Genomic DNA, 21,477 nt, shown 5'->3' with positions numbered 1-21,477 from the left:
GACGTATACGATTTACAGCATGAGACATACCTACCTAATGTTCAGAATCGCAAGGTATATACGAAGTAGACTAGGTAAAAACACTATAGTTACTCCCATCTCATCTGCTCCACCCAAATCATTAGATCGTTTCGATCACGGGGCCCTCGGGCCTTTAATCGAATCAAACAAAGTCAAGTAATTACTTAGCCAAGCCAAATTCATGTGTTTCTCTGTCTCGCACACGACCTTTTACGGCACTAAACTAATTAAATTCTCTTTGATTTGATAAAATTAAATGAACTAATGACAAATATGATTGAAAACAAACTTTTTTTTCCAATTTGCCCGATCGTTCCCGACCCCAATCCCTTTTTTTTTTCCTTGAAATTCATTTTGGGTTTTTCTTGGACTGTCGACGGGAATAATTAATTGCGTACTAGAGTCGTGCGTGACGAACGTAAGGGGGGATACATAAGTATAATGAACCGGATGGATGTGATATGTAATGGACGGACGGATGGACGAAAGGGATACTGAATAAAGGACGAAGGAACATGAAGAATACTGAATATAAAGGACGGGATGGGTAATAGAGAGAGTGGAAGATGGATTTCTGGTAACCGGACGAATTGACACAAAGTGTGACGGAAGGATCAAGAATAAAGGATGGATAAGGATAAGTACGGATGGATAATAAATAATAATAACAATGCACAGATGAAGACAGAATATGACGGACGAAGAAATAAAAATAAAAGTAAAAATAAAAATAAAAATAGTAATGGTAATAGTAATAAGAGTAATGATAATAATAATAATAATAATAAGAACGTAAAGGAGAGGAAAAATAAAATAAAATAATAGAATTAAAAAACCAAATCGAACCCTATAAAACTACCGCTTACGTTCATTTTTTGCATCTAGTTCTTCCAATAGTTCCTTGTCTGGGACACTTCCCTTGCCGACGTGTGACATGATAGTCCAGGCGCGACGAAACTCATCCCTGATACCGACGATGCCATTATGCGTGACGGTGCGCGCAATGTTATGATCGATCTCAAAGGGATCTTCAATGGCAAAGAGATAGCGACAGCGAACTTCTTTGGTATGGCCGCTCGCATCATCAGTCGTGACGGTTCGGGCGCCTGTCCAGCCCTTGTCCTGCTTGGTCAAAAGACCGCCTGGCGTGCGGAGCGAGAGCACGTCTGTTCCCCACGTGAATCCATGACCGGGAATGTCTGCGCCGGTATGGGCATAGTATGCGAAGAATTCGCGAAGGAGGAGGCCGAGAGGTTGCTTATTGTGCGTGAGCATACCCTTGTCGGCGAGACGCTTGATCTCATCTTCGGCCCGCCAGAACCGGACGTCGTATCCGTCGACACTGGTCTCGGTTTCGAGCGAAGAGCCCCAAGATCCGTGGCTCGGTGATTTCCAAGCCAGTTGCAGATTTGGGACCACGGGCGGCTGGGCGATATTGGCGAGGTAGTGGAGTATCATGAGAACGTACCCGTAGGAGGAGAGCGTGCCGTGGTAGGGAGTATTGATTTGGCGACGCTTGGCCCAGGTTTTGATAAACAGGACCATCGGCCGAACACGCGGATCGCAGTGGGAGTAGCAGCGCAGGAGAGTGGTGTTGTGGAGTGCGAGCCGGTTGGAGAAGTTGATGTCGCATTGGATGCCGACGCCGGATTTTGGGAATTCAAGACGGTCGTGTCGTTTGGAGGCAGGCCCTAGAAGTGTAATTACCTTTTCTTTGGAAGCACTGATATTTGGATCTGACGCGCCAAATTGGCGGACGAGCTTGGTGTATTCTTCGACAGCAGTGACTTCTTCTTCGCTGTGGGGGGATGAATGCACCCTGGCGTCGTAGAGATAAAGCTCATTCTCTGTCGCATGCTGGAGTTGCAGTTCGGCGAGAGAGGGGCTAGATCGTGTTGCGAAGAATTCTCGGACGTGCATCTTTTCAGAGTCGCCGCGGATTCCATCCATGTAGCGCAGAACAGTTTCATCGAATACTTGGCGCTCTCTGTCGGAGAGAACGCTCTGAGCGTTGCTGTTGTCATCCAACCCTCGGCCGCCAAGCTCTTTGAGCAGATTGACTGCTCGGGAACAATAGTCGGAAGACTCCTCGTTGGACAGCTGTGAAAGCGTCGTCAGGCTGATGGATGGGAGTGTCTTTAAGTTTTCCCAAAGAACAGTTGCCCTCTTATTAAAGAGCAGGATTTCTCCTGCGTCTTCACATTGTAGCTTTTTCCATTCTCGGACCCATTCTTGTCCGAGATCCTCCTTGACCTCGGTGGTTTCAGAGACCCTTCTCTTTTCCCATTGTATTACAAGAGATTCGGCTTCTGCTTGTGTCCAGACGCCGAAGAGAGATCGATAAATATTACTGTCAAAGACCATGGACGGGTTGTTTTGCAGCCTTAGCTTGAGATCGTCTTGCTCAAGTCCCGCAAGATAAGCAGCACCAGCACGGTTTAATATGTTGCCCTCTTTATTTTCAAGCGGCTTGTGCTGCGGCAACGTGTAATCCCTTCCCCCGATACTCTCCATTAATCTTTTCGTACGACGGTAATATTGCCGAAGCGTTTCGCGAGGCAGTTGCTCGAGATTGTTAAGCTCAGTTTCGGGATCGCGTGGAGTATTTTCGCTTTGTGACGGTTTGGTCGATGTCCCGGCCTTGTGCATTTGAGAAGCAGGATTTTCACGATCTTCTGCATTCTGGGTAGCAGTCTGATCCTCTTCAGCGATAGGCTTGTCCTTTTGTTCTTCCCACTTTCGCCGCTCGTCTCTCAGCATCCGCAACAGATCCTCAGTTGGATTTTCACAGAGCTTGATAATGGGAACTCTGGTTCTTTCGAGCAATCGAGCACCAATACCGAGATCTAAGAGCCTCTTCTCTAAAGCACGTGGGATTCCAGACTCGGCGGATGATGGATTAGGAACCGATTCAGGGGACAAGAGCGCCAAATCCATGTCAGAAGACTGGGTGGCGAACCCAGAACCAATACTACCAAAACACTTGAGAGCTACGTTGCTCGAATCGAAAGCATGATTATCGGATTGCTGTTTCTCGTAATCAGCAATAGCTTCAATGCATATTCTCTCAAGCATTTCTCTAAATGCATCCTTCTCCTGCAGCTCTTTCGGATCAATCCCAGCCTTTGGCACCTCGTCGTCTGCCAGTTGTTGAAGATATTCCGCCTGCTTCTCGACCTCTTCTGGTGTTGGTGGAAACCGAGATCCAACCATGCGGGGCTGGCGGGGTTTGGTATGTTCCCGGGGAGAGTGAGACGGTTCATACAGTTGTCGGTTGCGTGGAGGAGGCCGCTCGCCGAATCCTTGGGACCCTTGAGTAGAGCCGCGCCGGGGATGCCCATGATTATTTGCAAAGGCCTGATTCGCAACTGAAGGCGGTGCATTCTGTCGCCAGCCCATCGGCTCTGGTTGCTGGTATGGGGACGCACCCGTGGCACCGACCTGTCGGTTGAAGCCGACATAAGAATGAGCGCCACGGGTTTGACCTTGAGACCTTCCTCGGCCATAAGGCCTACCACGGTGGTTACTCCCTTGGTAAGGGGTCTCTGATACATGAAATTGAGTATTATTTTGTCGCTGTGGCTGCTGATTAGGATGTCGATGATGGTGTTGCGGGGAACCACCAATCTGAGGGACGCTCATCTGCGAGGAGACTGCAGCTTCTGCTTGGTTGAGTTGCCATTGCCGACTCTTCTCCAGGTAGCTCTGCTGAGCTTGAGGAGGTGCTAGCCTCATGTGAGGGGGAAGATCTTGAACAGGAGGATTGCCCGGACCCGCCTGGGAGGTGAACACCTGCTCATTTTGCCGGTCCTTTTCCGCATTTCCGAGAATGAGACCTCGAAGTCGATTTTCAAGGGTTATCACATTAGAGACTGTAGACGCTCCTTGCTCCCCCGACGGTGGGAAAAGACCTGGTGGAGGGGGAGGTGGGATTGGAAACCCTGGTGGTGGTTGAATGGGATGAGCATTTGTAAATTGTTGAAACGGAACATTATATGGCATGCCACTCTGTGGGTGAAATACAGGAACTGGAGAGCCTTGGTGAGGAGGCATGGCGTGCTGGTTGAATGGAGGAGTGGCATGTGACCAGTGCGGGTTTGCCCCGCCTCCAGGCGGCTGATTATTCATGGCAATCGTAATTATTCAAGAAGAATAGTAGAAGAGAAGCTGTAATCACCGAAATGAGTGATGCCGTTGGACATAAACTCAGAAATTGCAAATCAATGAGCGACTTGAACTAGAACATGAAATATGTGTTCAAGCTCAGGAGTGATGCGCCATGAATGACATGAAACCTGAAAATGTCACAAAAGAGTACAGAAGTCCCCCGAAAGGAAATTGGCAATACTCCAAAAATATGAGTTAAGTTGCCATGTACTCTGTAAACAGTATTTGAATAGCAGTCTGTTCAAGCTTCACAAGCTGGCATAAGAGTTATGCAGCAACCACGAGGTAGCTGGAGAGATCTCGCGAAGTAGATCTGACGGTCAACAGAGATCTGTAAACAATGCAAAAGCCGTGCCCAACAAACTGCAACCAGCTTAGAAAAATCAATTGTAATCGCGAATACAAATGACTGACAGCGAAGATAATATTGTCTTTGTAGATGGGCTGATTGTTGACAAAGAATCAAAGGTTGTCAATGGCGGTTGAAGTGAATTAGAGTGCTTACATAAGCAATGACGCTGGACACACCTCAAGTCACGTCTCTCGCTCTCCTCCATCAAACTGATAATAATGATTGGACTTGTTATTCTTGTCCATAATCAATCCTCTTTCGTGCCACCATATTAACTCATTCATGTAAATTGAGGCACTTTGAGGATCGTCTTCTTTTCCAGCTCGTCCATCTGCTCGACAGTGGCTTCGTGTGCTTGCGACGCTTTTCGCCTCGATCGTTGAGGGCGAGGGTCGGAGTTTCTTCTCCTGCTTGTCGTCAGTCCTCTTTTCATTTCGTGATTGTTCGCGTTATCGAAAAGGCGCAAAACAGATAGCGGCGACGACTTCTCGAGGAATAGAGGTCTGACTCGATATCCGATCCCTCTTGTACCACTCCACCCGACCATAGGTCGCGAGCAGCAAGAATGAGCGCTTCACCTTCGAATGTGCCTTCAGGCAGGACGCCTAACGGCGGTGGTCCTCCGATGATACGACGACCTCGAATTGCAGACCCTCTTGTACGTCCAAAAAAACGAGACCGAACGATGCGACGACCGCCCTCGGGAGCCGTGGGCGGGAATAGACCTCCATCGCAGCCGCCTCAACAGCCCGGTACAAATGCCGCATCAGCAGGCACCCCTCAATCGACACCAGGACCTCGCAGCTTGGCTATGGGTACTGGAATTGCGGATAGTGGGTTTTCTGCCGTGCCGGATGGTCCTTACACCGACTATCCACTCGTCACAACGAAACGCGCGCTCTTGGAAGGTCTTCGATACCATGTCGCCAAGTTTTCCTCGAAGAAGTTTGTGGATCCGCGAAACGAAGCGGAATTTACAAGGCCAGTGAGGCTTCATCGGCGTGATCCGCGAGCCCCACCAGCAGGTCCTGGTGCGGCGAAGACGGAGGATGTGTCAATGACAGATGTAGATTCCAAAGAGGCTCTTATGGATGACAAAGAGAGGGAGAAGCAGGAAGCTCTTCGGGCGGAAAAGGAAGCTGAACGTGAAGCCAATCTGGCCCAAATCGCTCCGGCAGCGCATACCAATCAGCCAAAGAAACCCAACGCCTTCAAGAAGAAAACTCAACAAGTATTTCGAAATGACAAATCCGAGGAGGGGCAAGCACAGTCAAAATTGCGATATGAAGAGGCACTTCCATGGCACCTCGAAGATTTTGACAACAAGAACACATGGGTCGGGAATTACGAATCGGCATTGTCGGAGAGCTATGCTATCCTAGTCATGGAACCTACGGCCGTCTTTCGGATGATTCCCATTGAGAAGTGGTATAAGTTCACTGCCAAGGCACAGTTCAAGACCTTGACCATTGAAGAAGCAGAGGATCGGATGAGACAAAAGGTCAAGGAACCTCGATGGTTCATGGACTCGCAAAGACAGACTGCTGAGTCACAGAAAGCGGCACAAGACCGTCGCGCTTACAACAAACTCTACGTGGGGAAGTCGAACAACGAGGACACTGGCGTTGGCCCGATCAAAGCTGAAGGAGGAGGAGACGCCGATGATCTGGACTTTACCGAGGATCGATTTGCAGACGATGAAGAAAACCAGCTGTTTGAAGGTGATGAGGAAGAAAATAAAGAGGCGGAAGACCGTATCAAGCGTGATCAGCTTCAAGCCAACATTTTCGACCTGAAAGATCAAAAAGAGTATGAGAAGGCTGAGGCAGCCGAGAAGAAGGAGAAGGAGTTGCTGAAGAAATTCGGGAAGACTACGAGGAAGACGCTGACGAGACGGGAGAAGAATTTTATCTATGCGGATGATGATTCGGACCATCCATATTCGGAAGAGGTATTTAAATCTACATCTGGTAATCGTTTTCCTTCTAACCGTGCCCCCAGAGCGAGTCAGAAGATAGCGAGACTGAGCGGTTAAAGGACGAGGAGCGTAAAAAGGAGGAAGAAAAGAAAGCGGTAGAGAAGGGCAAGCGAGAAGAGTCGGGTACCTCTTCCAAGGGAACGACGACTCCTTCAGGCCGCGATAAGCACTTTGATGCGACCAAAAAGTCCTCGACTCTCAAGCGCTCAGGTTCCCCCAATTTATCTGAAGCTAGCGGCACGGAATCAACTCGGAAGAAGCATAAGAAGAAGCATGGCCCGTCCTCTCAGCCGACTGCGTCGGCGCCAGGATCGCGGCCCATGTCGCCAGCTCCTTCAGAGCCAGGGCGACCTTTACAGCAACGCAAGTCAACTGGAATCAAACTCATCTTCAAAGCACCCAAACTTACAAATGTCTCTTCAACAGCTCCCCGACAGCCCACTCGTGCCGGATCAGGCAGCGAAGCCGAAGCCACCGCCGGCGAAACCAGCGACGCCGGGAAGAAGACCAAGATCAAGTTGCGTCTTGGCGGTTCTCCCGTCGGCGGTACCCCGCAAGGCTCCCGAGCCGCAAGCCCCGAAGCCGGACAAGCTGGTGCCATTGGCAGTCGATCAGGAAGCCCGGATGGCCCCAAACGTAAGTGTTGTATTTCCGCAGTTCAAGTTATTCGAATGATATTCATCCCCATTCTCCGTTCGATTTCCTGACAAAAGCAATCGTGTCTACAGTCGCAGCTGCCACTGCCGACGAAATCATCGCCAGCATTCCGAACGAGGGCACCACCATTGCCGCTCTCCTTGCTCGATTCAAAGGTCGCGTCGGCGACCGCCAACGATTCATCAGCCTTGTCCGCGCCCACTCTCGGTTCGGTCCTGACAAGCTGCTTCGCCCAAGAGGTACAGCCTGATTGTCAAAAATTTACACTGCAATACAGGTTAGAGCCAGCCGTATGGCATAGCGCCTTTTCTGCCAACCCTTTTCGATTTTCCCGTGTCAACGTGATACATTAAGCTCACTATGTCTCCGGTCTCTATGTCGGAGACCTTCCACCCGGGGAAGTGTAATTATTTTTAACAAAAAAAAAACCCCCCATAACCGCAGGCTCATTTTGCGCGTTTAATAACTGCTTTGTTTCATCTTCTGTGTCAGTCCGCGTACTGGGATGCCATACCATAGGTTCTATGCATCTTGTCGCTTTCTGACCTAAGCCATATGCGATAGAGACAGGTCTTGGACTGGCCTGAAAAAATTCTTTGAGGCGCGCTGCCTTTGGCCGCATAGATCAATAAAATGAGTAAAACTGATTTGACGCTGTACCGAGTGATTTGTGACTTTATTGATCTTTCTATTGTGCACCTGGAGGTTAAGACGTTGCGAGAAGTGAGGGGCAGGTAGCTCTTTAATTAAGGTACATTTATATTCGCTTGTTTGGTGAGCAAAATCTTGTATCTGTTGATCTCGTGTACTTTGTCATCAGCGCAACCAAGATCTTATCGATTAGCATCCGTCAAAATCACAAGCAACAAAATTTCCCCGGTTTTTGACTTCCAACTCTACTCAAAAGTTACACCCCGCATAACCTTCGCTGCCCACCATGCCTACAGAGATTGAAGAGGTGAGTAGCATGCATGATCAGGTCTCTCGTAAATATAAGAAGAATTGGGTGTCCGCTGACTCGTCTTCTTATTGCAGCTGGTGGAATTCCTCCACCATGGAAACACCCAAATCCGCCAAATCGGTGAGTGTGACATATTTGCGCCCAGCAAAGCGGCGAACGCAGTAGCAGTTGCAATAGCATGAACGGGGAATAGAGATTCGGAGAAGATCGTCTGTCCCATATACGGACGTTGAAAGAAGAATACGCACTCAGAACGAAAGTGCAGCAGAAACAACGTCGAGTTCCGGAAGGTTTCTTTGCGCTCATGGAGGGAGGAAATATTTGAAAAGGAAAGGACATAACAGATGGAGCATGACAGAGGAGATGGGAGGCAGAGACGGGCAATTGATGATTGCCTTCAGAACGAGCTTGTCCTTGAAACTACTATCCTCAATTGCTACTGCGACTGCGCTCGTTCACTGAAGCTGATATGCGCATGGGTCTTTAAAGAAGAGAAGCGAAGACGAACAGAAGCTGACGATGCAATGCAGCGGCGGAAAACCTGGTTGGCTTCTCTACAGCCCAACCTTCCCTCTTCAAGCGTGTCCAGCTCGAACCGATCAAGGACCTGAAGCTGCTGGTCCGGGATTACGGCGTAAGTCTTTTTCCTCGCAATAGCAATACTTACATCTCCGTTATTGCGAGATCTGGAAGAGTCAAGTAGCGAAAGAGCGTTCGCTGACATACTTTCCTAGCCAATTGCCAAAAATGCCCTGACGATGCTGATCAACTTGTCGGACGACAAGGAGATTGTCGAGAATTTGGCCAAAGATGATGTCCTGCTTGAATCGCTGCTGAAGCGGATAACTGTACGTTTTATATCCCTTAGACCACCACTGCGCTGGCAATAACCGTAAAGGAAGACACCTCACAAAGTCCCGTAGCCATGTGGAATAGATCCGGGCTATGACATCCAGACCTTTTAGAAAGCATGCATGCTAACACTCCACATCAAGAGTCCGAAAGATCCCAACGCCAACGAAATCGCCATGCTCCTCGCTAACATGGCCAAGTCAGACGAGATGAAGCGCATCCTCGCGTTGGAGCGAGATGTGCCGAAGGATCTCTCGACGTCCAAGAACGCCATGGACCAGCTAATGGACTGCTTCGTCAAAGGCGCAGCAGGCAGCTACAACAAGCATTCGGACTACGACTACCTTTCATATTTCTTCGCAGACATTGCCAAGGTGCGTTCTCTTCTCTTCTCTTCTCTTCTCTTCTCTTCTCTTCTCTTCTCTTTCTTCATCCTTCCCACCTGTTCCCTATTTTCCTTTCCCCTACCATCTTATCCATCCGCCCTAACTCTACCCTTTTCCTTACCATAAATTAAAGTTTCACAACAGTTCGAAGAAGGACGAAACTACTTCCTGTCCACCCGGCCCTACGACTCCGTCATCCCGCTCAGCAAAATCGTCGTCTTCACCGAACACAAGTCCCATATTCGGCGCAAGGGCGTCGCGTCTACCATCAAGAACGTTTCCTTTGAAGTCAACTCGCACCCTCTTCTCCTCTCGTCCGACGAAAACCCACTCATCCCAACCGAGGACAACAACAGCACCACCAACATCGACACCAGCGGCTCCACGGGCGTCAATCTTCTCCCTTACATCCTCCTGCCCATTGCTGGTCCCGAAGAGTTTGCCGAACACGAATCCATGGCCATGCTGACAGACCTGCAACTCCTCCCGCCCGACAAGGAGCGCGATCCTGACCCGGCTATCATCACGACTCATCTGGAAACGCTCCTGCTCTTGACAACGACCCGCGAGGGAAGAGACTACATGCGCAGCGCGGCGGTGTATCCTCTTGTGCGCGAGACGCATTTGCATGTGGAGAACGAGGAAGTGCGCGAGGCTTGCGATCGCCTTGTCCAGGTCATTATGCGCGACGAGGAAGGCGAAGAGAAGCCTCTCCCGCCCATGGCCGAGGAGGAGCTGCAGAAGCTCCAGAAGAAAGAGGCGCAAAAGGGAGGCGTGGTTGGTGAAGTGAAGGAGGCTGATGATGAGGAGACGATTGAGGAGGTGCTTTGAGCGAGTTCTTTTTTCTCTTTTAGCTTAATTTCTCTATCCCATTTTTTTTGTCTGTTTGTTTATCTTTCTCTCTATCCCTTTTTTTGTCTCTTGATTTCTTTATTTTTCCTCTATCTCATATTTTTATCCCTTTGTGTATATGTCTCTCTATCCCGTCTCTTTCTCTATCTTTCTATATTTTCCTTTCCATCTTTTTTCCCCTCCTCTTCCCCCCTACTTCTATCCTCCACCCCTGCTTTCTTCATCTTTCTCTTCATTCATATATATTCTCCCATTTCTCATTTCTTGGATCTTGGATCCTATAAGTTGATAAATTTTTTTGGATTTTTTTGGATTTTTTTTTTTTGGTTATCCCCCCTCTTACTTCCCGACACTTTCAAAAGCTCCTTTCCAGTCACATCTGTTCGTCTCTTCATTTTACGTGTTATAAACAACCGGGAATAGAAAAAAGTCCGTTTCTTAGAAGAAGATAAGAGAGATTAAATTAGCTACAGCTTATAATAGAGTAAACCGCGTCAGGCTGGGCTTCAATTTCCTCAATAGGGATGAGGAAAAGGAAAAGTTTATAGATCAGATATATATGATGAAATGTATCTGAACATTATCAGTGATGCTTGTATTCGGAGAGTTGTAGTAGACGTGTTATAATGCAGATGAGAAGAATGTTGTATGCTTGTATGTTTGCTATGGTGGGTATAGCAGGTATTGTGGGTATAAGGTATCTAACTCCGAACTCATGCAATAAAAACAAATAAAATAAAACAAAAAAAAAGAGAAAGAGAAAGAAAATAAAAATGAAATAAAAGTAGAAAGAGAAATTAAAAGAAGACAGAAAGAGAGAGAGAGAGAGAGAGAGAGAGAGAGAGAGAAAAGTATCGTAACTCGAACAGCGCTCCAACCTCCTATCTACCCTCCTTCCTCATCCACAACTTTCTCTATGGCTCTCTGGACCTCGTAGGCCGCATACCACGCTCTCATGTCGCGAATATACTGCGCATCCAGGCCCTTGACACTCGCATCCGCATCCACTTGTTCAGTACTCCCCTGCGAAATCGGGACAAGCGGGACAAGCGGGACAAACCAGGATTTTCCCTCACAGTCCGACTTGTACGCGTTCAAACTCGCCCCTTCCCACTTGTGATTCCTCAAGTGTCGAAACAACGCGACTGTGCCGACGGCCGGAGTGAAGTGTTCGGGATCCGCATACACGCTGAGCAGGACCCGCCGGGTCGTGGTCGGGTCCACGATGCGAATGTCCCGCTTCAGATCCATGTTGGGCCGCTTGATCAGGTGCGGAGAGACCCAGTCGATGATGGCCACGACGGAGAGTTTGTAGTTTTGCCGGTAGGGCACGTGGGTGAGCAGAGAGGAGAGGGTGTAGATTTTGCTGCTGCGCGGGCATGTCGAGGGGGCTAGGGGGGATGCGCGGGGTTGAGAGGGGGGTTGGATGGAAGGAGGGGGCGGAGGCGGAGGCGGATGCTTAATGAGGTGGGTTGAGGTTGTTGGGATAATGGAAGGCGATGAGGTATTCCGTTCATTCTCCTTGTTTTCTTTTGCGTTTTCCTTCTCTTTCTCGTTCTCTAATTTTTCGTCGGCGGGAAAATTAGTTGTAGAGGAGGAGAGTGACGGTGGTGGTGGCTTTGATGGATATGAAGAAGGAGTGATGTTGGATGAGCCCCCGGATGTAGCTTTTCCATTTGATGTCGTTTCCTGGAGTGCAGATGAGCGACCGGACGAGGTTGAAGAGTGGACATTTGAGAGATGGAGGTCGTTTGCACGTTCATTTTCGACTGGATATTGGACTGGATATTGATGCTGTATGTCTTCTGTTTGAATGGAATTGGAGTTCGTTCGTTTGCGCTTGAGAGCAACACCAGGTACGGCATCTTCAGAATGAGCTTCGCTGGCGGTTTCGGAGAATTTGTGCATCGCTGGCTCCACAGAGGTTTCCGCCTCTCTTTTTCTTTTTGGCCTCTCATGCCGCGTTTCGAGCTCCCAGCTGGCTATTTCGCCTTCGCCTTCGCCTTCGACGCCATCGGGTCGCTGGCCCACAAAGTAGAAATCGGCAATAGCGAGATGCCTGTCATTTCATTTCATTTTATTTTAGCTGATTATTTTTTTTTCTCTTGGTCTCTGGAAAACAAAAAAAAGCTTGGTCACCTACACCACATATCCATCGCCATTCAGTCGCCGGGATTTCCGCAGCTGATATTTTTCTAGCCGGACAAAGGATCCTTCTCGGACATAGTGAGTGACTACCAGCCGATGCATTTCAGCCCGGAGAATAGCTTCAAAGTAATAAGCATGATAAAGATTAAAAGAAAAGCTGGCTGGAGCAGTCTCATACCTTGGATGCGCTTTTCTCCATCGCTGAGCCATAGCTTGAATGCCTCCTTTGGTCCCTGCGGGGTCTCCACAGGCACGATGCTTATCTTATCCACGAGCAGGATGAGCGACGGCACACAGTATTCTGTGCGTATGAGTTCTAGAATGCATGGTTTCAGGCGGATAGAAGATGCTTCATCTTCTGCTACCGCATCGTCGCGCTCGTCAAAGATTTCCATATAATCGGCATGGGTACATATGCAGGCAATGCTTCACTTCAACATCCCAGGATTCTTTATTGTGGGGTGCATATTCAAGGATGTTTCCAATTTAACTTGCAGACACGAGAAAACGCGCCTTCGAAGGCACACGCGCGCGCGGAAGTGTCAAGTCGAGGCGAAAAGGGGCGGGTCGGGTCGGGTATTCATACCCCCTCTGTGACTGCTTCCCCTGTCTAGTCGTCATTAAATGTCAGTGCGCAAACATCCTTCCACTTTCAATTGCATATATTAACTAGGTACTTGATGGCTACGTCGCGAGCAATTGGTATAGTCACTGATGGAAAATACGCTGCGGATAAATCAATCTCAATAATAAAACGGAAAAAGTCTATTCAATTTGATTTTCTGCGCCTTGCTATGACTGTCCACTCCTTTGCAAGAATAAACCCTATTCTGGTGACAATTCAATGCGTCAAAAACGAAGAGAAGATACTCTGGATGGATGGATCAGTCGGAGAAAGAGGCGGCGAAGCGGGATAACCCTCGACCCATTGCCCGCTGTGCTTGAATCGCGGCTGTCGATTGGGATGCGATCGAAGATATGGGTCCTGTTGGATCTCCAACAGTAATTCGTCATCACTAAGTTGGAAATACTGCTTATAGCAGCTTTCCACTTGGTTGAACTTATTGAGAGCTGCTCTGATCTTCGTGGCTAGGGTTCTTTCATTACGGTTCTCGCCAACACCGTGAGGCAGCCAGAAGCCAAAATACGACTTTGATGTCCCGGCCATGGCATATCTGTCACAGACAATGGTCCTTGGACGCGGCCCAGTGACGAACAGCTCTGCGGTTTCCATGTTGAATTTACCGAGCATTCCCGTCGCCTCGATAGTGTCAAAGAGCTTGGGCGGATCCGCGCAACCCCGTGCTATCATTACTGCAAGCCAAATGATTGCTCCCTCGAGCCCTTCGCAGAAAGGATTAGTGCCTTCATGACGTTTCTCCATCAGGCTCTTTACCTCGTCAAAACAAACCAGGACCTGCTCAACGAGCGCCACGGAGTCGGTCCCACGGTCAAAGCTTATGGGCGCCTCGAGACTCACTCGATAATCAAGAAAGCCGCGTTCTACAAGAACTGTAAATAAGTCCCAAATAGCCGACTGCTGGCGGGACCGCCAGTACAAAGCTTGCAACAACATGGAATAATTTGGGTTTGCAAGCTCCAACTCCCCTAGAATCGCGCCGTCTTCTCTCTGTGGCTGGTCGAAATCGCAGTCGGCAGCTTCTGCCCGAACCAGATCGGCAGCTCTTCGTCGAACTTCTGGGTCAGGGTGCTCCCGTCGAATCGTCATTTGATTCAAGACGGTCAGGTCCATGGATGGCCACTCTCGTCGTCTCCGGCGATGCATTAACTCCAAATGAAAATCCACATCCACAGAATCTCTCAGCAAGAGATCCTCAACGAGTGCCAAAGCCGCTACTTTTTCGTCTGAGAGATAACTCGTGTAAGTGGACCTAGGACTGCCCACGATGCTAGCTTCCAAAGCGTCCTGCATATACCTGTCATGTGTTTCGACAGTGAGAGGTCCGCTAGGATTCTGCTGGAGATGTGGGAGCTTTATCTTGGCGAGTGACTGAATAAATGGCTGGGAGAAACGAAAATTTCTCACTCTGTTGCTAACAGATCTTGTCGCTCCGTAGTGTTTTTCATCTTTTCCAGCTGCGGCGACTGCATAACGACCGAGTTCATTTCTGGCCGCTATCAACTCAACAAGGTGACCCGAATAACAGTGGCTGCCAACGGCATTCACCTGAACACCTGGTTTAAACAGCGACAGGAGCCGTACGATTGACTCTGAAGCTACCAGGGAATCCCCGATCTCGATTCCGCCATTATGCGAGCCGTGACATTGGAAAAAGATGTTCACCACATCCCCAGAGGCTGTTTCCTGAGCCCTCGCACGGATCCAGAGACCAACCTCCTGCATCAGCTGCCCAGGGGGCACATAATCGTACCATTGCTGGTCACGGTTCTGCTCGAATTTTTCGCGAGTGAAAACAAAAAGCGGCTTATTGTTGGCTCCAAATTTTCCAAATTTGATATCTTTGATGCCTTGGTTTCCGAGATGCTCGAAATGCTGGTCCAACGGAAAGCAGGACAGAAAAGTGCCTTCTAGAGAGGTGTTGAGAAGATTTCTGAACGCAAGAGAGATTCCCATGAAATCGCCAAATATGCCGGCGTCCGCGTTCGATTTAGGTCTGTCCACACCACAAATAACCAATACATACATCCTGCCATCAGGCCTGCTGGCTGGAGCTCTCTGAGGAGGCGGCACTGAAATGGGCGGTGGCTTAAGTTTTCCTGTCAAAAGGTCAGCTTTTGGATCGTCCTGTGGCTTGGAATCTTTGAACATTATACACACCCGCTGAACCTGATGGCATAGAGCCAAGAGAGCGTCTTCCTTGCTGCATTGTCAAATTAAGAAAGCGAACTGTTTGAGGCTTTTGGGTCTTGGATAAACGGAGTTGTGGGATAAAGCTGAGAGTGCTCCTAGCCAAAAGAGCTGAAGATTGAGAAGATGCTCGAGAGTCTGTCAGATCATGCTGCAAATCCAGTGGTGATGGGGCTATCTTATAAGCTTCCCCAATTCTCTCTGACGTCCGGATGGCGACTGGGAAACAGTGCTTGGGAATACTAGCTCCACTAATCGTCGATTGAATGTAAGTGCTTGACAAATCTCAACTATTCATTTTTCATTCACCTGTGGTCCTGTGGAAATGCAGTCAGCCGGATACGTATTAGTTTGATATCAGTTAAGCTATGGATTTGCAAGTTTTCCATACTACACTGTATGTAGCTGGCCGAGCCGTATATTCAAATAACGTATTATTGGTCAATCATCACCTTGAAGGGAACAATCAATCCATGTTTGTTCGTGTTCAGAATCCATCGTTTCTACGTTTTGTAACCTGCCAAACAAGGCAGCGAGCGAGCAAGCAGTCAATTTGATTTTTGATGATCAGCTGTTCGCTGCTCATTGAGTTGTGGAAGTGACTGGATAGTTCAGATTTGGGATTAGTTTGTCAAGCAGCTTGGTCACTCCTTCCTCATTTACATATGTCGTTTGCAGTTTAGTTCTCGTATGCCCGAACATTTGATACATGGAAAGTGATTCCACGTTTGCCTTTTCTTTTTGTGCTAGATGGTTAGGTGCATCCAGCTTGGTCGCTCCTTCCAATTACGTAGATTTTGCTCCTTATCCCTCGTTTTGGCAATATTTTATGCAATGTCTACTTTCTTTGCCCTTTTAACGCTATTTAAAACTCTGTAATATATAATTCCGTGGCAATCGAGAATATCAAAGGAGAAACAATCCATTTATCATTTGAATCATTTGATGTCATATATGCTCTCCGCCCCAACGTTCTTTTCGCTGAGAATTTTTCATCAGATTCTTGTATATCCTCAATCTTCCATTTCTTTCTGGACAGCTTTCATCATTCATTATGAATCCATGGATGATGAAGCGGAAAAAGCATCCTATGTGCCGTGATGGAGGAAGTTTGGGTTTTCTGATCATTGATATATTGTAATCTAAATGATAGCCATCATTAAAGATGCTCAAGCTCTATTTCATACTCCGACGTATGTTTGGCAACTTTTTCCAAAATGGTCCACCGTGGAGGTCAGGAATGATTCGAAGGGCATAGTTATTGGATAGGATTGCTGACCAATTACTTAACGAGACGAACCCTGGTTATCTAACGTATTCGGCTATTTGGTGTAGACATTATAACTGTAATGGCGTCTTTAGTTATAACCATCATAGCTAACATTTTCCTTCTTCAGCATAATACAGTTAAGCATACCCGAGTTCGCTACCAAACTTTTGCATGGTTCCGCTCCGCAATGTGGCATTGTTTATTATAAATGAGCTCCTATCTACCTCATGCCCAGAAACCTTGACAGTTTACTTCTTTATTAGATCCATCTCGTCACTTCTGCGATCATCGTCAATTCTAAGCAGCCGAGTGGAGTCCCTGCATGTGCAATTCAATATGTCACTAAGTCACGATCATTGCCCCGTCACTGACGGCCTTCTGCACGGCCCTACCCTGCCACGAGTTCTCGCACTACTTCATTGGCTACAGTTCACCCTTCTTCTGGCGGTCAGATCGGGCAGCGATTTGACTCGCTCGCTCCCCATGCGTTAGCACTCATATTGTTTATTCTTTATTATTCAGGGCCCGCTGGCTGGAATGAGCCATGGTAGATGCCAGCGAAGAGACATCAGAAGCTGCGATAATTGGAGAGACTGGCCGCAGACGTGTCCGACGGGTTCGAAGAGCTGATAGAGTTCCGCAAAGGGCATCGGGTACAACAAACGCTGCAGATGCTATGTCGAGACTTGCAGGTACAGAGAACTTGGACCTCGAGCAGTTGCGCAGAGCCAGGACCGAATTCTATGACCGTCCGTCAGAGGAGCGGATACGAAAGTCAAAACCTAAGAATATGACCAACTTGAAGGCGGCCCGATCACCCGCCGCGACCCCGGTACGAAGAGCTACATCCAAACAATCTCGAGACAAGACGACGCCCCGGCTTGGCAAAGGCAGCCATGCAGGCGCTACGATTACCGCAAGGGACTCGACCAAGAACCGAGCAGCTGCAGATAATTCGGCCTATGTATATGGACCTCCAGACCGACATGAGAGCGGCCACACGGCTCGGAAACCCGCGCGCTCCTCGACCTCATCCCCAAAATCGAGAGAGCGAACTTCAAGATCGAACATGTCTCAGTCCAGATTACAATCGGACTCGAGCAAGAGAGCTTCAGACAAGCCTGCCAGACTTTCCGCGAAACGAATGTCAAATCCCCAGATTGGAAATGCAACCGCCAAGAGCTCACCCGCTCCGAGCCGCAGTGCGACTCCCAAGGTCGTTAGGTATGGGCAAATTGCAGAAACATGGGGAATCTCAGTTCATTCACTAATCTTTTGGATTTGAAATTACAAAGGAGCACGTCTATGCAAGAGAAGCCGACATCAGCATCTCCGCGCCCAGGCGTCCAAAGAAGCAATACGACTGCGACCAGCCAAGGGCAACCTCCGACCTCATCCGCACCTACAGCAGCAGAACCATCAATGGGCAAAACAGGGACTGCGACTGGCCCAAAGCAACGTCGAGGCAGCGTTGGCCTCTTCGCTGCATTGTTTGGGCCATCGCCTCAGCGACCTGAGAAAAAGTAAGCAACTTTCACAGAATTGATAACTTCTAAAGCTAATATTTGCCCTTTCTAGAGTCGCATGTCTAACCTGCGCGGCAGACGACGTGCCAATGTCGAAATCGGCCAAACTTGCCTGCGGCCACCGCATGTGCCATGAGTGCCTCAAGCGTGTGTTCACCATGTCTATCAGCGATCCACAGCATATGCCACCCCGGTGCTGCACCCAAGACCATATCCCACTACGTCACGTGGATCGATTATTCAACGACAAGTTCAAGATGCAATGGAACAAAAAGTATCAAGAGTACACAACCAAGAACCGTATCTACTGCCCGACGCGCGGCTGCGGCGAATGGATCAGGCCTGGCAACATCCAGATCGACTCGAGCAGCGGCCGCAAATACGGCAAATGTAGCCGGTGTAAGACCAAAATATGCTGCCTCTGCAATGCGAAATGGCATACGAGACGCGAATGTCCCAACGACGAAGAGACCAAACGATTCATTGAAGTCGCCAAACAAGAAGGATGGCAACGATGCTTTAACTGCAAAGCCATGGTCGAGCTCAAAGAAGGGTGCAATCATATGACATGGTACGCCGCCTTGTTTGCTATCCTTTTGGGATCCGTCATGATTCTTCTGGTCAAGCTATGGAGATTTTTTTCATCTCCACCCTCAGTGTCATCGATGATGTACCCTTTTCTTACTCTTCTTTTTCTTCTCATTTCAATCTTCTTTTTCTTCATCAAGCACTAGCTTACTTGATTTTGCTCGGACATAGTCGCTGCGGTGCCGAATTTTGCATGATCTGTGCACGTCGTTGGAAGACTTGTGATTGTCCGTGGTTCAATCATGGCGCTATTGCCGACGGAGACCGTCTAAACCACTTCAATGTGCCACAACCACAGGCAGGCGCGCCACCGGGGTACGGCCACTATAGGCGCGCGACAGCAGACGATATTGGCGGCTATCGTGGCGGCGCGCTTGCATACCACGAGGAACTAGGACAGCGTCGACGACAAGAGCAAGAAGACGAAATACTTGCTCGACGACTGCAAATCCTCGGCATGGAGGATGATGACGAAGATGGACATGAAGACGCAATCGTCGACGCCGTATTGAACGACTACGCAACCCGCCGTCGTGCTCGTCGTCAGCATCAGCATCTCGTGCAGCAACAGCAACTCCAGCGCCGACGAGAGCGAGAAATGGCACGTGAAGAACAAGCCCGCCGGGAATATGGTCAACAGGGAGATATTTTTGGAATCGGTAACACGACCGACCACTTTATGAATGAGGATTACGTGCACGCCCGCAATCCCGCAAACCTTTTTACTGGACATTTCTTCGACAATGCTGCTGCCATTGCGAACCAGATGCGCGGTCTCGATGATCGACAGGCATTGAATGGTTCCTGGGCTCCACCCGGCTTACTCGTCGAAGAGCAGCCAAGACGAGATACCCGTACATCGAAAAGAAACCGGCGCAACACGAACACACAAACGAGGGAAGGAGAAGATGCCTCTCCGGCTGCAAATCCCACACACGGAAGGATGAGTTCTGATCTCACCACGGCCAATGTGCTCAACCGTCCAGGCGCTGGTCGTCGACGACATACCCTCATGGGCAGTGACGGCAAAATCGGATCATGGTTGCATAATATTGGCTGATGCGGGATGTTCTTTTCGCCATCACCATTAAGATTATCATCTAATTTCTCACTTTTCTCCTACATCGTCATGAATTTACGATGAACGACTTTGTCATTGCATCGCCGTTATACTACAGTATTCTTTCAACTCATCGACATTCACGACTCAGCGACTCTGCCTCTTACTGGACGAATGCATCTTTAAAATTATACCTTTTACATTACGAGCTCATTTCTCATTCACGAAACATTTAGCTACCCTGCCATGATACCAATCGTTTTTTGCATTATTATACATTGATGCTCTCCATCTTGCAACCCGTTATATCCATACTGTTTTAGGCCTTTACCCGACACTTCATTTATTAATACCTTTATTACTTTCAAACCATAACTGGGAAAATCTGCTTTATTATTTCTATATTTAATTCTATTATAATATTCACCTTTACCCTTTAGCCCTTTTCATTTGGATCTGAATAATGCGGATGATATTCCCGCCGAGAACCTTGCTGCCTTGCAAGTTGCGCCAAAATCAAGAGACATAAATATCACCGGTTAAGAAAAAAAAAATGGAGATGTAATCTACTTGACCGACTGTAATTCTCTTGCCCTTTTCCCATACCGATTACACTGCATTCCAATTCCGATGGGCGATTCATGCTATGTTAGCCGTTCTTCTCCTGATAGTATTGTTATGTATATAGAAAGCTTATAGAGTTCATTTTTGTTTAGAGAGACACACCGCACTTGTAACAGAGAGATGGAAGCTAGGCCATAACACAGTAACGCCGAGTTGAGAAAGGTTCCGGTGGTTTAGAAAAGCTCATTTGGTGTATTGGACTAACAAACGGACCCTCGAAGGGACGATTCCTTGGTTAAACTTACAGTACTAGGGCACGAAAATCTTCCCACCATTGGCTTAACAGGGGAAGATGTTTTGCCATAGATTAATCAACAACAACTAATAGTATAGAAATTTCAAAATAATACATAGATAGAAGAGTTTAAGCTATATATTTCCTGTAAATATTATATCATTTTATTGTAGAAATTCCCTCCTTATTCTAGTCTGTATAGTACTGGCTAGAAATCATTAGTTTTCCTCTAAATGTCTTCTACAGATAGTAAAAAAATAGTTAAACAAACTCAATAAAAATTAATATAATATGATAAGCTAATGAATAACTTTATAATGTATATAAACTTAGTAATAATATATTGGTTGTTGAGAAAGAGTCATGATGTCAAATATTACAAGTTTTGGTAAGGTTACCAAAATGAGTAAATATTGGTGACCCCCGACTGCTTTTTGCCATTATCTCTAATAAAAGAATTAGTAAATACAAGACAAAATAAGATATAGTAGTACATACTTGGAGTGTGCATTGCATTTATGTTTATCAGTTTTGGAGAAAGTGTAAATACTCCGTACGGAGTACAAGCGAAGCAATTGGCTCAGAAAGAGCAAGAACACCCGATCCACTCCCTCCCCCATAAGGCGATTCTCTCCCATTCCTTGGAAGGCCACGGCGGCCAAATTGTTAGCGGCCAGCTGATTTTCCTTTCTTTAGACCACCCTTCCTGCCCAGTCGGGACTCGGGTCTTCCTGTTCCACAGTGCCCATGACATGCATGGACAGAAAAGAACGAATGGCAAAGGGCTTCATCTTCAACTATCTAATAGCCAAGAAACTCATTCCAAGAGAATTTGTCAAAACTCTCCCAAATCAATTGTGTCTCGACTCTCATCTAGCCTGCTGCCTCATAGTACAGCCGTTGTTCCTGTATGCCAGAGTGCCCGTGAACCAAGCGGTCAAACCAGTACCAATGCATCCTACTACCAAGC

The 21,477-nt window shown here is 47.9% G+C and overlaps 6 protein-coding genes across 6 annotated transcripts; 3 read left to right on the top strand and 3 right to left on the bottom strand.

The window, feature by feature from the left end:
• Positions 1 to 876: 876 nt before the first annotated feature.
• Positions 877 to 4,149, bottom strand: L228DRAFT_269587 (hypothetical protein; the record flags this gene model as incomplete). The annotated part of the gene is made up of 1 exon (XM_018335292.1): positions 877 to 4,149. One exon carries the CDS (start codon positions 4,147 to 4,149, stop codon positions 877 to 879), a length of 3,273 nt encoding a protein of 1,090 aa, XP_018186747.1.
• Positions 4,150 to 5,105: 956 nt separating this feature from the next.
• L228DRAFT_269586 (Rap30/74 interaction domain-containing protein) lies at positions 5,106 to 7,425 on the top strand (the record flags this gene model as incomplete). The annotated part of the gene is made up of 3 exons (XM_018335291.1): positions 5,106 to 6,491; positions 6,542 to 7,154; positions 7,247 to 7,425. The coding sequence occupies 3 exons, from the start codon at positions 5,106 to 5,108 to the stop codon at positions 7,423 to 7,425; spliced, it is 2,178 nt and encodes a 725-aa protein (XP_018186746.1).
• Positions 7,426 to 8,112: 687 nt separating this feature from the next.
• Positions 8,113 to 10,205, top strand: L228DRAFT_240066 (DUF383-domain-containing protein; the record flags this gene model as incomplete). Its single annotated transcript, XM_018331206.1, has 6 exons — positions 8,113 to 8,133; positions 8,211 to 8,256; positions 8,667 to 8,770; positions 8,871 to 8,984; positions 9,132 to 9,362; positions 9,519 to 10,205. The coding sequence occupies 6 exons, from the start codon at positions 8,113 to 8,115 to the stop codon at positions 10,203 to 10,205; spliced, it is 1,203 nt and encodes a 400-aa protein (XP_018186745.1).
• An 852-nt stretch (positions 10,206 to 11,057) lies between these two features.
• Positions 11,058 to 12,769, bottom strand: L228DRAFT_262236 (hypothetical protein; the record flags this gene model as incomplete). Its single annotated transcript, XM_018334398.1, has 3 exons — positions 11,058 to 12,285; positions 12,370 to 12,493; positions 12,553 to 12,769. 3 exons carry the CDS (start codon positions 12,767 to 12,769, stop codon positions 11,112 to 11,114), a joined length of 1,515 nt encoding a protein of 504 aa, XP_018186744.1. The 3' UTR covers positions 11,058 to 11,111.
• A 297-nt stretch (positions 12,770 to 13,066) lies between these two features.
• On the bottom strand, positions 13,067 to 15,521 carry L228DRAFT_284252 (hypothetical protein). Its single transcript, XM_018336207.1, has one exon. It carries the CDS (start codon positions 15,163 to 15,165, stop codon positions 13,216 to 13,218), a length of 1,950 nt encoding a protein of 649 aa, XP_018186743.1. The 5' UTR covers positions 15,166 to 15,521; the 3' UTR covers positions 13,067 to 13,215.
• A 1,961-nt stretch (positions 15,522 to 17,482) lies between these two features.
• Positions 17,483 to 20,029, top strand: L228DRAFT_248965 (hypothetical protein). Its single transcript, XM_018332982.1, has 4 exons — positions 17,483 to 17,698; positions 17,770 to 17,997; positions 18,053 to 18,571; positions 18,760 to 20,029. The coding sequence occupies exons 1-4, from the start codon at positions 17,544 to 17,546 to the stop codon at positions 19,646 to 19,648; spliced, it is 1,791 nt and encodes a 596-aa protein (XP_018186742.1). The 5' UTR covers positions 17,483 to 17,543; the 3' UTR covers positions 19,649 to 20,029.
• Positions 20,030 to 21,477: the final 1,448 nt, after the last annotated feature.

The sequence above is a fragment of the Xylona heveae genome (genome assembly GCF_001619985.1).
Source record: "Xylona heveae TC161 unplaced genomic scaffold L228scaffold_8, whole genome shotgun sequence".
Classification (NCBI taxonomy): domain Eukaryota; kingdom Fungi; phylum Ascomycota; class Xylonomycetes; order Xylonales; family Xylonaceae; genus Xylona; species Xylona heveae.
Note: the sequence above shows the minus strand (reverse complement) of the source record. Positions and strands in the feature narration are given on the sequence as shown.